This window comes from Vipera berus, assembly GCF_964194415.1.
Source record: "Vipera berus genome assembly, chromosome: 6".
In the NCBI taxonomy this organism is placed as follows: Eukaryota; Metazoa; Chordata; class Lepidosauria; order Squamata; family Viperidae; genus Vipera; species Vipera berus.
The window spans coordinates 72,844,633-72,858,507 of record NC_138208.1 but is presented as its reverse complement, the minus strand read 5'-3'; the positions used below and the strand labels follow the sequence as shown (position 1 = coordinate 72,858,507).

General features: G+C 37.6%; 1 protein-coding gene across 1 annotated transcript in view; it reads right to left on the bottom strand.

Annotated features, from left to right (window-relative positions):
* Positions 1-13,875, bottom strand: part of DGKI (diacylglycerol kinase iota) — a gene marked incomplete at both ends in the record, with an annotated part of 261,813 nt that overhangs the window by 50,658 nt on the left and 197,280 nt on the right. The window contains 4 exons of the mRNA XM_081330760.1: positions 2,441-2,568; positions 4,594-4,634; positions 7,368-7,437; positions 11,236-11,280. Coding sequence (XP_081186886.1) covers positions 2,441-2,568; positions 4,594-4,634; positions 7,368-7,437; positions 11,236-11,280 — 284 coding nt within the window. The remainder of the gene's footprint in view (positions 1-2,440; positions 2,569-4,593; positions 4,635-7,367; positions 7,438-11,235; positions 11,281-13,875) is intronic.

Sequence of the window (13,875 nt, the reverse complement as noted above, 5' to 3'; positions counted from 1 at the left end):
AACAACTGTGGCAAGAAAAGTCATTAAATGGGGCAAAATTCACTTAACAAATGTCTCCTTGAGCAACAGAAATTTTGGGCTCAATTGTGGTCGTAAGGCAAGGACTACCTCTACTGCTTTTTCAGAAACACAAGGTAACTATTTAACTATAAACATAAATGTATCTATAGTGTGAGTTCTGTAGATAAGAATTACATAATTGTATACTCTACTACAGGTTTTTACCATGGTTTACTTAATGCACATTCTACTGCATCTATGTATAAGAAGTTTTGTGTTTATTTTCCTTTACTTTTTATTATCATTATTTTGTGATTTCCTCTTGGACCTGGTATGCTGTTTTCTACCTTGTGGCATAAATATTTTGAAACAATTGCACTTATAACAGAGGTCCCCAATTTTTTGAGCACCAGGGACCGGTTCCGTGGAGAGAGGTTTTTCTGCAGACCAGAGGGAGCGTGGTTTAATGTAGTGCCTGCATCCCACGGATGGGGCTTTGCTTGTTTGCGCGGACCAGTTTCTTGCATGCTGCAGCCTAGTGCCAATCCACGGACCAGGGGTTGGGGACTCCTGGCCTATAAATATTTAATACCCTCTCAGATACACTTCTTACTAAGTGTGACAAAGGAAAAAAAGATTGTTTTCATATGTTTTCCTTGCAGTTTTATTTTCACTTTCGAAAGGCCTTCTAATGCAGTCTTCAAAAGGAATGCTATTCTGAAGTTTATGCAGGTGGAATAAACTATTTTCTATCAATTTTCTATGTTAACAATTTTCTCTTCAAGCTGCTTTCAATGCTGTAGTTATACAGTTCCATGCTGGTAGTCCTCAAGCTTCAACCATTCATTCAGCAACCATTCCAGATTACAATGGTGCTGAACAAGGGGCATGTCTGATGGATCCTTGAAGTTCCAGCTATTGCAGTGCCCTACCGGTCCTATCATCATGACTTCTGACATTTCCCGTTGGTTCCCAGAAAGTCAATGGGGAAGCTGGCAGGAAGTTGTAAGTCACTCGTGCTCCTGCCATTCTTTCACCTATTCATCTGCACTCCCTAGTTTCTACCCACAACACCTGCATAGCCACCCCTGCTCAGTAATACCTGCCTGTAGCATCCGCACACCCTCTTACAGCAACTGCGCACCTGCCCATGCTCAGTAATGCCTGCCTATCCCATACTTGTACCCTCAGGTGGCACCTACACACTCACCTATGCTCTGTAAAATCTGCCTGCAACACACGCAGACCCTCCTATGGCACCAGCTCTCTAGCATCTATCCATAAAACCCACATACTATCATGCCACTTGAGCAACTCCAGTGCATGCCTGTGGCATTTATGCATGCATCCCTCATGAGACCCATCTGCCTGCAAGTAGCTCTCACCCAAAGCCCTCACCAATGAATCTGCTTGCCTGGGACTCCCACCTCTTCCCACTTAACAATCCATGCAGTTCTGGGATTACGACAGCAACTGGCCTTCCAGGGTCTGTTTATATAGGAAGCATAGGAAAATAGGAAGCATATAAATTTAATAAATAAATAAAGCTGGGACTGCCAGGATCACCATCACTAAGCAATGGGATCATGGGGCATCACACTTTATGATCGCATCACTTAGTGATAGAAATTCCAATTGTTGTCATAATTCATGGACTACGTATTAAGACTTCTTGTGGGTCTAGAATAGTAGCACTTCAAAAGCCAACAAATTCCAACACTTAATATCCCTCATCATTGGCCATATTTGGGGCGCTGGGAACAATTAAAAACTGTATACAGAAGGGAAGGGAACAGATTAAGCTGTCACCCTCCCACTGTACGCTGCAGTGACAACAGACATTGAAAGTATAAATATAGATATGACATAGGCAATGTAGTGACTTTCAGCTGCTTTGTGCCATTCATCATAGCCAATGTTGATTAGAAGTTACAGCTCAAAGCATCTGAAAAACAGAAAGATCAAATTGGGCAAAAGTTCTTTAGAAAAAGAATATGTTGGAACAGAAACTTCCATGTGATACCCATTTTTAAGGATATAGAAAATTGTGAGCCTTGGTGGAGCAGTGGGCTAATGCCTCCTTAAGTAACACCAGCTGCCTAAAATTAGTGCAGGTTCGCATCCCACCAGGCTCAAGGTTGACTCAGCCTTCCATCCTTCCGAGGTAGGTAAAATGAGGACCCAGATTGTTAGGGGCAATAAGCTGACTTTGTAATAATGCCGCTTGGGGGGGGGGGGCGAAAGCCCTAATAAGCAGGCATACACATAGAATGAAGGCTATTGCTAAGCACATTGATTTGTGCTTAAATTTTAAGCCGCCCTGAGTCTTCAGAGAACGGCGGGATATAAATGGGATTAAAATAAAAATAAAAAATAAAAAGTATGAAAATAAAAGAAGAGAATTTAAAAAAAAATTCAGAAACGCAAGAGTCAGCCTTACCCAGAAGCCTGCTCTACCACCAGATCAGGCATTCCTGGAGGTGTTCCGGCTGGTTGAGCTGCCCCCAATTCTGGATCCAGAATAAAAATCTCATCCTGTGATATTTCTGTCACAAAGTGCAAATGTTCCTGCAACAGTGATATTAAAATAAAAGATCTATTGTTTATTGCAATCAGCAGCACAATTCTATTCAGGAATATATATTTAGGAACTTAATATAATTTCTAAATCCATCTTCCTCAAGATGGAAGAAGCCCAAATGTTATGACAGCAACCCCCAGAATGCATCAGATAAACTGGCTAATTATTCTGAAAGCTGTAGCCCCAACACATTTGAGGACATTTGCAGAAAGCTCTTCTGGAGGAAGGAACTGTGGGTCAATGCATGGAGAATAATCAAAATCCTACTCATGGCAGCCCCTTGCTTACAGCCAGACAACCATTCATGCCCCAAATATCATGTATTTCTGAGAACAGCTGAATTTTTTTTCAGCACTGCAAGGTTGTGAGTTTGACAATCATTTTCATCTGACAACCACAAAGCAGGATGTTTATATAGGAAGATCCTTGGTAAATGGGTTAGCTCCAGTGATTAGGAGATCATCAAAGGAAATCCATCTGCTCAGTGGCTAGGATAAATCTTGATTTCTCAGATTCATTTCCTGTTCTGGAAAATGCAATGCTAACTTGCTAAAGATATAGATTTATTCATGCAAATTCCACTGATATTCAGTAGGAATTACTTCCCAATAAGCATGCCTAGAATTGTACCATGTAATTTCTTTTGAACTGCAGCAGGTAGAAATAGCTGACCAGATAAAAATAGCTGAGCTGTTCTGATGTAGCAGAACTTTCTTAAATTGCCTCAAAGGACTAACACAATTTTGCTTTACAGCTGAACAGGAACTAAATGAATTAAACACAGATCAATAAAAGCAAATCCAATATGAGTGACTTCCATATTTGTAAAACTTCCAGAGAGTGTCCAACTAACACATAAAATGGTATGTTTTTGACAAATGCTGTCACTTTAATTTGATGTGTTTTTAAGCTTTGTGAATACTTTCTTTAGGCCCAACATTATCATAATTTCCAGAGTCACCTTATCTCACAAATAGAGGATTAGGATTTTTGTGGAACTGTAGACACCAAGATAAACTCTAAGGTTTTCTTTTTAATGTAGCTATCCCAAGCTCATGAAGATAAGGCAAAAAAAGAAAAAGAAGAATCTATGCTATTAAACATCAAACTGATTTAACCCAAAAGAGCAAAACTCATCCTTCTTGGTTTAAATCTTCTTTGACCTTGGGTGCCTTGGGCCAATTTTTCACAAGGTGTTTAATTTACACGGCAAAACATGGTCCTAAATTAAAATCACAGTAAGGACAATGCTTTGGAATTTCTCAAATTTTATATTTGTGCTGTTAATATTAATAATTAATGTAATAATTGTTTTAAATATTTAATGTTTAAATATTGACTAATATTAATCACATTGTGGTGTTAAAATGTTAGGTTTAATTTTCAGATATTAGACTTGTAAATCAATGCTATCATTTTAATTTATCATTAAAGCAAAATAACCCATAATGATGGGAAGTACACCTGAAGAATCTGTTGCATTTCTACAGGGTTATATGAAACAGTCTTAATTGCTACATATATGCACCATGGCATACAGGAATGACCTGGAGAGATGAAGGAAGAGAATCTACTAATCAATGTGGAGGATCATAGCTGCATAATGAACAGGGGAAGAAACTCAGAAAAATGAAGAACATAGAATCACAGGGCTGGAAGGGACCTTAAAGGTCTTCTAGTCCAATCCCCTGCTCATACCATCCTAGTCAAATGGTTGTCCAGTCTATCCTCCCTAACTGGGAAGAACTGAAATTTGGTGTGGAATGCGGAACCTCTAAGCACTTATTTTTCTTTTTCTAACTGAAAAAAGAAGCCTATTTTATTTTATTTTATTTTTATTTACTTTTGACAGTTTTAGGGGCCCTTGAGAATCTCTGGAGAGAAGAAATAAAGACAAGTATATAATAGGAGGAGAGTCACATTTGACAAGTCCCATATTTTCTTATTATAACAGTGAACCCAATTCTGTGCAAAAAAAAAAAGTTAAAAGGAAAGCAACATCGTCTCTGTACCTGAGATCTGTCGATGCGGTAAAAACGGTCAGCAGAGGTTGCTGCAAAAATGAGGAAGGAATTGTGTGAAAAACTGTGCTTGATCCATCAGAAAGGGAAAAATATCCAAACTACACAGCTAAGCAATACCTCAATGAAACTGAGACAAAAGAGCATGAAACTTTTCACTTCTTCAGACCTCTCCATTAAGCACGATGGCACAAAAGGAAGGGAATGGGAAGAAATTAGAAATACATTCCAAAATTATGTCAGATGTTAACAGCCATGAGGTTTTCTGCTCAGACTAAGTCTAAACATAAATGAATTTGGTAGTGGTTGGCATTATGAGATGGCTGGCTTCATGCAAGTAATTGGAAGTGTAACTGTATCAAAGAATACAGAGATGGCCTTGGAGAAAGTATTCAACAGGCATTAAGTCAACATCAGCTTAGCCCTGGAAAGAGGAGACAATGAGAAAGAAACTCAAAATTGCCCTACCTTGATTCTCTTTGGTATAAGAAGCAGGGCGATAGAAAAAAATCTCTGGCAGGATTTCAAGATTCTTTTATTGTGCTCTGCAACAACACAGCAGAGTTCCAGTACTCTTTGTCTGTTTCCTGACTTTGCCTCCCACAAAGGGCTGACAAATTGAAAAGAGTTGGCTTTTTGTAAGCCTGGCTGGCAGGGATTTCCCTTCCCAGTTGGCTGCTTCCAGGGCTCCTGACTTTCTGTTCTTAGGCTCTTAGTTTGTACCTCCCAAAGCTAAATTCCTTTCTCCAGCTCCTCAACAATACTTTTGCACTGGTTTCATCTCAGCTAAACAATTTTTGATGATCACTAGATGGGAGCCAAGACATTTAAAAACCAGAAGATGGCTCCCATCTAGTGATTGACAGATCAAATAGTCAGCCAGCTAACCCTTAGTTTTAGGGAATTTTTTTTAAAAAAAGTTCAATTGGTTGACAGCAATTGGAAAAAAAGAAAGAAATATGCATACATATGCATCAGAGCATTGTGCATGCCCATTTGATTTGCTGGATAGCATTGGGTAGGGCTGGAATCAATATCCTCAGAATGTTGCATATTAAACCTATATGGACCACAATGCAACACAGATCTCATTCAGATACATGAAATTTAAGGTAGCGTATTTTTTCAGGAAAAGAAAGAAGAGAGCTCCTCCCAAAAGCTCTAAAACAAGCTATCAGTCCACAATCTGTTGCTCTCTACTATCAAAACTTACAAGCTGCTGGATTGGCACCAAAAGGGAGGGGAGCAGAGAAAGAGAGATCAAAAGTTTATCTGAGTGCTTGGAGGCTACATTGTATTATTTGATCTTGATGAAAGGTATGATCAGTAGAGAGAGTTCTGCATTTATTTGAAGGAGTATTTCTGAATAAAACATTTCAAACTTGCTACATTTCCAAAGCTGAACAATGATCTTAACAATAAACAACCACCGCTCTAAATTTATTCTTGGAAACTACCATAAAAATGTTCATAGGTTAAGATTTTTATCCATATGACATATCATGAAAAACATGTACAGTTTAATACAGTCCAATTGATGGTCATACTTTATGGAACCAAGAACTATAAGCTATAAATAATTAGAAATTTGGATTCTGTTTTGAAACTAGCACCCATCGCTCTCCTGAACCTATACTTGATAGGGCTGGGGTACAAGCATTAACTTTTATTTTTAAAAAAATCATTTTATTTATTTTATTTTTATTATTCAATGGATGCTTCTTCTGGCAGGGCAGTCAATCTCCTAGGATTGCTTCTAACTGGAGGTTATTCAAACCACCTCTACAGCTATTGCTGTTCTGGAAAACTGACAGAGCTGTCAGCAAAATAAGTACCAATGTCAAGACCACATCTCCCAAAATGATTTGGAATAAAAAGCCAAAAAAATCCTGAATCACAGTTATGATATATTCTTGTGCTATACTGTGGCAAGATCTTTCTTTCCTTTATCTATCCTAAGATTAATTTCCCACCAAAATTATTTTTGACTAGACAAAGAGCCTTTATGCACCACCCTTCATTCCACTTTTGTTTTGGTCCATGTGTGAAGTGTTTTCTGTATTGTATGACCCTTATGACACACAAACACACATATACACAAAAACCAAACTGTAGGGTTCTTGGCTGACAGATGTACAGGTGGCTGACAGATTTCATGGTAGTTCAATATTCAAGGTTGAAGAGAAAAAGAGATGTCCATTCTTTCTCACAAATGACCCAAATGCCAACAGAGGATTATTGTCCTCTAACTGGGTAGGGTGGGTACATTTCTGTAAACCTAATGAGTCAATTGGAGTTGAGAAGATCATTGGCCCTGGCCAAATCATTCCTTGAGGTGTTCTTGATTGTCCACGTTGAATGTTTTGTTCTGGGAGAAAAAGGAGAAGGCCACTTCCAAAGTGGAACAACTAAAGACAGTTCTACTGATTACAGATGTGATTGAGATTATGTCATGAGAACAGGTCCCTCAGAAATGCTTATAAAAACATCTCTGTGCTGCAGGAAAGATGACATGAAGATGAACCCATTGTAGATACCTTCACCATATCAATCACACATAGCCCCTAATTTTAAGCAAATAACAATATATAAAATCTTTAAGATTCTGTATCTATTTGAAATTCTTATTTTTGAAACAATCTTCAGCAAATGTGTGAGAGCAAATATTCCTGAATAAAATAAAATTTATTTATGGGTAAGTATATAAAGAAATGTACAGTCTGCCATTTTCCTGTAAGGTCCTGGGAGCCAACTTTGATTCTTACCATCTAGGAAGCACCATCTAGGGGATAGTCTCTGAACAGACAATACTCTTGGGAATGTGCTTTCCTGGTCCTGGATGGGACAGAAAGAAAAGGCCATTTTCAATAGCAGTTTCATTAAAGCAGCAGTGAACAGAACAATATCACAGCTCGTGCTGTAGTTTTAGTAAGGCTCTTCCTAGATCTAGTTATTAACCTTTCCAAGAAAGAAAGATTTATAAGGACTCCTATCTGATATTCTGGATATCCATACAGTACTGAGTCAAGAGGAACAATAGCAGTTTTCAACATTACTCAGGAAAGAACTTTTCTACCAATTTATGTATATATTCAGTCAAGGGTGACCAAAAATGATAGACAAGCATCCCTGAACTCACTCAGGGTGGCTTCTGATAACCAGCTGCCCTGTGCAATCACTGACTTATCCAAGTATTGATTTGATTTTCCATTTGATTCGAAGCTGCAAGGCAACTATACTCAGTTTTATCAAAGGGTGGAAATCTATCAAACATGCCATGCCATGATGGATGGCTGCTTGGTTACTTGGACAGCCTACTGTGTTTGCCATATTACTAAGCAAATATCAGCAAGTCCTGCCTCACTTTTAGAAAAAAGTCTGTTTAAAGAAAAAAGATTGTGACTGACCACTATCAATTCACAAGAGAAAAATAGCATAAGAGCTACAAAATGTCACTTTATGGCCAATTAGTTCTTTAAAAAAAATCACATTGCTTGTTTTCTATCATTCCATCACATATTCTTGGGGCAAAACAATATAAATGTTTGATTTTAATATATGTCTTCTAGAAACTGCACTGAGATACTTACAAAAAGAGCAGCCTATATGACTATGGTTTGAAGTTCATTATAAATTTCAACTCATTTAATAGCAGCGATATGCAGAAAGGACCATGGCCAGAAATGTGGCACTAAATAGCAAATACCATATGGATTGTGATAAGACTCCATAAATGACTATGTCCCTGGCACAGCCTGGTATACTTTATGTAGTAATGGATGAATCAACCTTTATTGTCAAAGTACAACCATGTATATACATTGAGATTGGCTGTACAGTATGTACAGTAAACCCATTTTTTTTTCTTCAGTTAATTTCAGAGCCAAACTATGACATGAGTTAGATGTTCCTCAGCTTAAATTCTTCATCTCAAATTTCAAATAAGCACACTGAAGCTCATTAGCTTTTATCCCAGTAGGGACACTAAGATTCCTTTTCTTAGCTTCTATCCCTGAGCTTGATTTACATTACCCAATAACATTCCCTTTATTACACCTGATAGAATGTAAGTTATGCTTCAGATACCAATTACAGAGACTTAAAGATATGGTAGTTTCATAAACAAAAAAGTCTTTATGTTGCTTTGGTAGAAACTATTGCTGTTGCAAAATTCTATATCCCTTTCTCAAACAGAATCTACCAAAGACGTGGAGTGGGGCACATAGACAATCAGTTTTAACCCCTGCTTGGTGCAGGAATCCAAATTAAAACATAAAAAGATGGCTGTCCAGCTATTGCTTGAAAATATACAGTTAAATAGAGGTCATATTTATTTTGGTAATTAGTGTAACCAACAAACATCTCTGCCTTAACATTAAACTGTTTTTAATACTCTAGAACGGGGGTGTCAAACTGGCAGTACATGGGCCAGATGTGTCACACACAGGCCAGCTCTGCAAAGGCAAAAAAGTCACAATATGTCACAATACGTGACGTGACATGATCAAGTTTGACACCCGTGCTCTAGTAGAATCATCCTGTGTCCTCCATTCTAGGTTGAGAGGAAACAAGTGATCCTCCTTAAAAATGTGAAAATGCCACTGCATCCTTTCTCAACTGTCTTCACTAAAAACTAAATATTTCTAATTCTTTCTGAGCCTCCTTGTCTTACTGAGTTTCCAGACATCTTAACACTCTCTTTCCCTGACATTAACCTTAGCAAGACACTCAGTGGCAAAGAATTCCAGAGAAACATTCTTATCTTCAAAATCCAAACAAAACAATGAAGCACAAAAGCAACTTTCATCCCAAATGAAATGTCAAAAGTATGAATTGTATGCAAAAGGCTGAAGTGGCTATTGTAGATCTAGCAAAGACATTCATTATAGGAAGAGAGGCATGACAACCAAAAAAAAAAAAAATCAGAAGTCTGGTAGTATCTTTTCCAGCTAATGAATTTGGTTAAAATACATAAGCTTCTGTGAGGTGTAGATGTATAGTGTGGCTTGACTGATGTAGGATTTCATTTAGGATGAGACAACAGAGGAGAAGCTGATTATACAGATGGAGGTTACATGTGACGTAACTTAGTGATTCACAAAGGGATGCTCAATAGGAATGTGCCAGTTTCTTTATATATGAGGCAAGTTGGATGAACCAAGGCTGCCTAATCAAAATGCCATTATAAATCAATACTCCTGAAGTTAGTATGCTTTAGATGTGTTGGTACTGGAGTGTGAATCATGAGACTTGTTGCCCAAGTGCATCTAGAAAGGATCACATTGCACAAAGTTGTTATATAATTTTGATACATTTCTTTTATAGACTAAAAATATTCTAGTGAGAGGCTGAACTATTTCAGATATTATTGATCTTTTGGAATACAATGCTTTAAAAAGACTGGAGAAAGCTGACATTGACAACAGGAGTCCTTATTCCACTGAATAAGTTCCACTAACGCAATGAAAAAAGACCTTTTTATAACAACACAGGCACTCTCTTCTTTGTTAGACTTTCTCAAATTCTCTTGCAGGAGTGAATATGTGTGTATTTGAAAATGCACAACAGAGCATGATATAGACAGAAAGTTCGTGAAGTGGTAATAAGAGAACAGCCCTTTAGGCCAAATCAGATAAAAATGCAACTCAGAGCATTAGTTGATATAATATTTAGCATGCCTGCTGTGCAGACAATGTTCAAAAATAATAATTTAAATTGTGAATGCAAACAAAAACTACTGTGGGGGATCTTATGCATTGATTTTGAAATGTTATATAACAAATATTTAATATTTCTTTGCATTGTGCTTAGCCACAAAACCGACAAAAAAATCCCCATCTATAATAGCATCCTTCTCCAAGATCAAGAATCTTGAATGTGATGATACAATTTTTTAAAAATAAGAAGAAATAATTATAGTAACTAGAGTAGGGCAAAGGGCTTGGTCACCTATTTTGAAGGAGAAATACCATGCATGCCTATGAACATTGATGCACTGTTCCCCATTAGGCTCCCCATTCTGAAAACTGAAAAGAATGCATAGATCCTGTTCTCATTACAACATATTTTTTTTAAGATGCTGGACTTTACTTTTCCCTTTTAAGTATTTGTGCAGAGATAGAATTGGCAAATAGGCAAAGCTGAAGATCTTCAGACATTGGATTATATAGCTGCCTTTAAGCCTAAACATTGACCATAGAGACTGAGACTGATTAATGTTGACGATAAAGGCCTACTGGAAAGCAATAAGTTGACCATAATAAGAATTAAGCCTGCGAGAATAAAGCAAAATCTGATTCAAACACCAATTCAAACTTTTGCACAATTGTATCTTGTTCACCAACTATGCCCATTCCTGGCCCAAGAGACCCTGCTCATGGTAATTCATGCATTGATAATTGGATTATTGCAACATGGGAAAAATTATATACAATTCAGCAAGAATAACCAGGATTGTTTATTATGAAAGCCTGCAAAATGCTCTCAAGGGAAAAGAATGCTATTCAAAATATCTGAACCTGAATAAATCCTTAAACAATTCAGTCTGAGCAAGTCCTTCCTCCCTCCCTCCTTCCTTCCTTCCTTCCTTCCTTCCCTCCCTTCCTTTTTTCCATAAAGGAAACAAAATTTTACCTGGTAGTGGACTTTCTGTGTTGTTGAAGATACAGACTGCAAATCCTATGACAAGAAAGTCCCAATGGAAACAGTGATTAATTAAGGCTCATTTCATCCTCCTTCCTATGCAAAACTTTGTTGCTAAATTGCTCATCAAACATTTTTTTCTGGCTATTACAACAGCAATAATGACAATACAAAATAATCACACATGAGCGACGAGGAAGAGGAAATCCACCAAATAAGTTTTAAGAAAGTCAAACTAAAACTGAAAATAATACTATTCAAAGATTTTGCTGCCAAGTGATAAATAATTTAAACTAAAATGGCTTGATATTTTCCAACAACAGTATTTGATTTCTGTATAAGGTGATTTAGCATGTTTCACTATCTGGTGATTATATCTTCCGCATTTTCCTCTTTTCCTAGGGCCCTAGGCAGAAGCAAATAATTGTCACTCAGGGATTAGGGAAATACTCACTTTATACATGGCAGTTACTGTCTTTTCCCAGTAACTGAAAAAAGTTCTGAATTAAGTAGCTAGCCAACCTTGAGTAGGGAGAAAACTATGCCATCATGGTATTTACTGCCTTCATTGCTGATCCTTATCCTGCCTCTATTGCATCTGCTCCAGGTCACTGATGGATGGTGTTCTATTATGCATTTAAAAACATAATGGGTTGATTCCTGCAGTTTTGGTGTCCACTCTATCAGCACATCTTTACCCACGAGAAAGTTATTTTATTTATTTATTTATTATGGGACTTATTTGCCAATCACAGTACTACAGAAGGAATGGGGAGACTCTGACAGCCAGACATCTTGTGTTCCTGTTCCTCCACTCTATCCTGTCACTGCAGGGGATGAAGACAGTTCAAAACCCTGACTAGAAAGGGCTTCAGAAGAAGGTTGCCAATATATCCAAGCTATCTTGTGTGAAATGTGGGAACTGGGGAGAAACAGGGAAAGGGGGTGAAAGTAAAAACTTCTCTAACAAGCGCTTTGGCCAGTGGAAAACAAAAGATGAAATCATCCATCATCCATCCATACACTTAGTGCCAAGCTTTCTAGAATCACAAAATGAGAAATGAACTTAATGGGGCATGAAAAGTGAAGTCTTGACAAGTCACGTCTATCTAAAAAGAAATCATTTCAAATTTCCGTTTTTGAGTCCTAAACCATAAAATGTCACTCTGGGGTTTGAAATTTACTTCCACTCCTTCAAGTGCTTATAACTGAAAAGAAAGAAGACCAGACTTTATTTCTTTCATTTTGAAGAGGCAATGCAAACTTCTTTTTTTTTGCTAGAGGCCAAATCCTTGTTGGTTCAGTCTTAAAAATTGAACCACCAAAAATTGCTATAATCTTGGTAACCATTTGGACATTTGGACTGTTTTTGGCAACCACACGCTCAAGGATTTTTAATGTCATGCCACTGTGTCCAGATTTTTAAGATCTGTTTAACAGAAAAGGCTGACCACCCTAGGGGAACATGAAAGCACTGTTTCAATATTTGAGGGGCTCCTACAAAGATGAGGGAGTCAAATTATTTTCCAAAGCACCAAAAAACAAGACAAAGCAATGGTTGGAAACTAACCAAGAAGAGAAGTAACCTAGAACTAAGGAAAAATTTCCTAACAGTGAGAGCAATTAACCATTGGAATAGCTTGCCTTCAAACGTTGTAGGTACTCCATCACTGGAGGCTTTCAAAAAGAGACTGGACAATTATTTGTCTGTCATGATATAAAGTCCCCTGCTCAAGCAGGGTGTTGGACTAGAAGACTTTCAAGGTCCCTTCCAACTCTATTATTCTATGTTATATTTTCAATACTTTCCAGCCACAACCATTCCACTAAAAGTTGCTTGTCCTATCAATTAGCACTATGTTTTCTTTTATGCCTTTATCCTAATCGCTCCAGGTATCTAACCAGAAAGAGTCCTGATATTTTATTTAAAGTGGGTACATATTTCTGTACTCCACATTTTCACACCTCAAAAATGGCATCAGGGTATACACAATATAGTAATTCTACTTTTCATTGTTCCAACTTCTATTTTGAACTTGTGAAAAGTCCAGATGAGGTTAGGAACAAAGGGCAGATAAACCAGCCTTAGGAAGCCAAGGTAGAACTTGAAAATGGCAATATGGTAAAATATGCTGCAGTTCCCCAATTGATATATGTTAGAGCCATGGTGGTGCAGTGATTAGAATGCAGTATTGCAAGCAAACTCTGCCTACTGCCAGGAGTTCAATTTGACTGGCTCAGGGTTAACTCAGCTTTCCATCCTTCTGAGGTTGCTAAAATGAGAACCCAGATTTTTGAGGACAATATGATGACATCAGAGTGCTGTAAAGCACTATAAAGCAGTGTATAAGTCTAAGTGCTATTGATATTGCACTTTCAACTTTTTGGCACTGTGCTGAAAGTGGACTACAGCAAATGCAGAAGAAGAAACACTCAGCATGCCTGCAGTGATTAGTATGCTAGAAATTGTGGCAGATAATCTTAACTCATGAAATAGAGGTAGGTTAGGAGTTAGCAATCTTGAGTTGCTTGACCTTCAGATATAATGGTTTAGTGTACTTTTTTTTGCTTTTGATCTATCCTTGGCACATTTTGGTCCAAATGAAATATATGGATATCCTTGTACAAGAC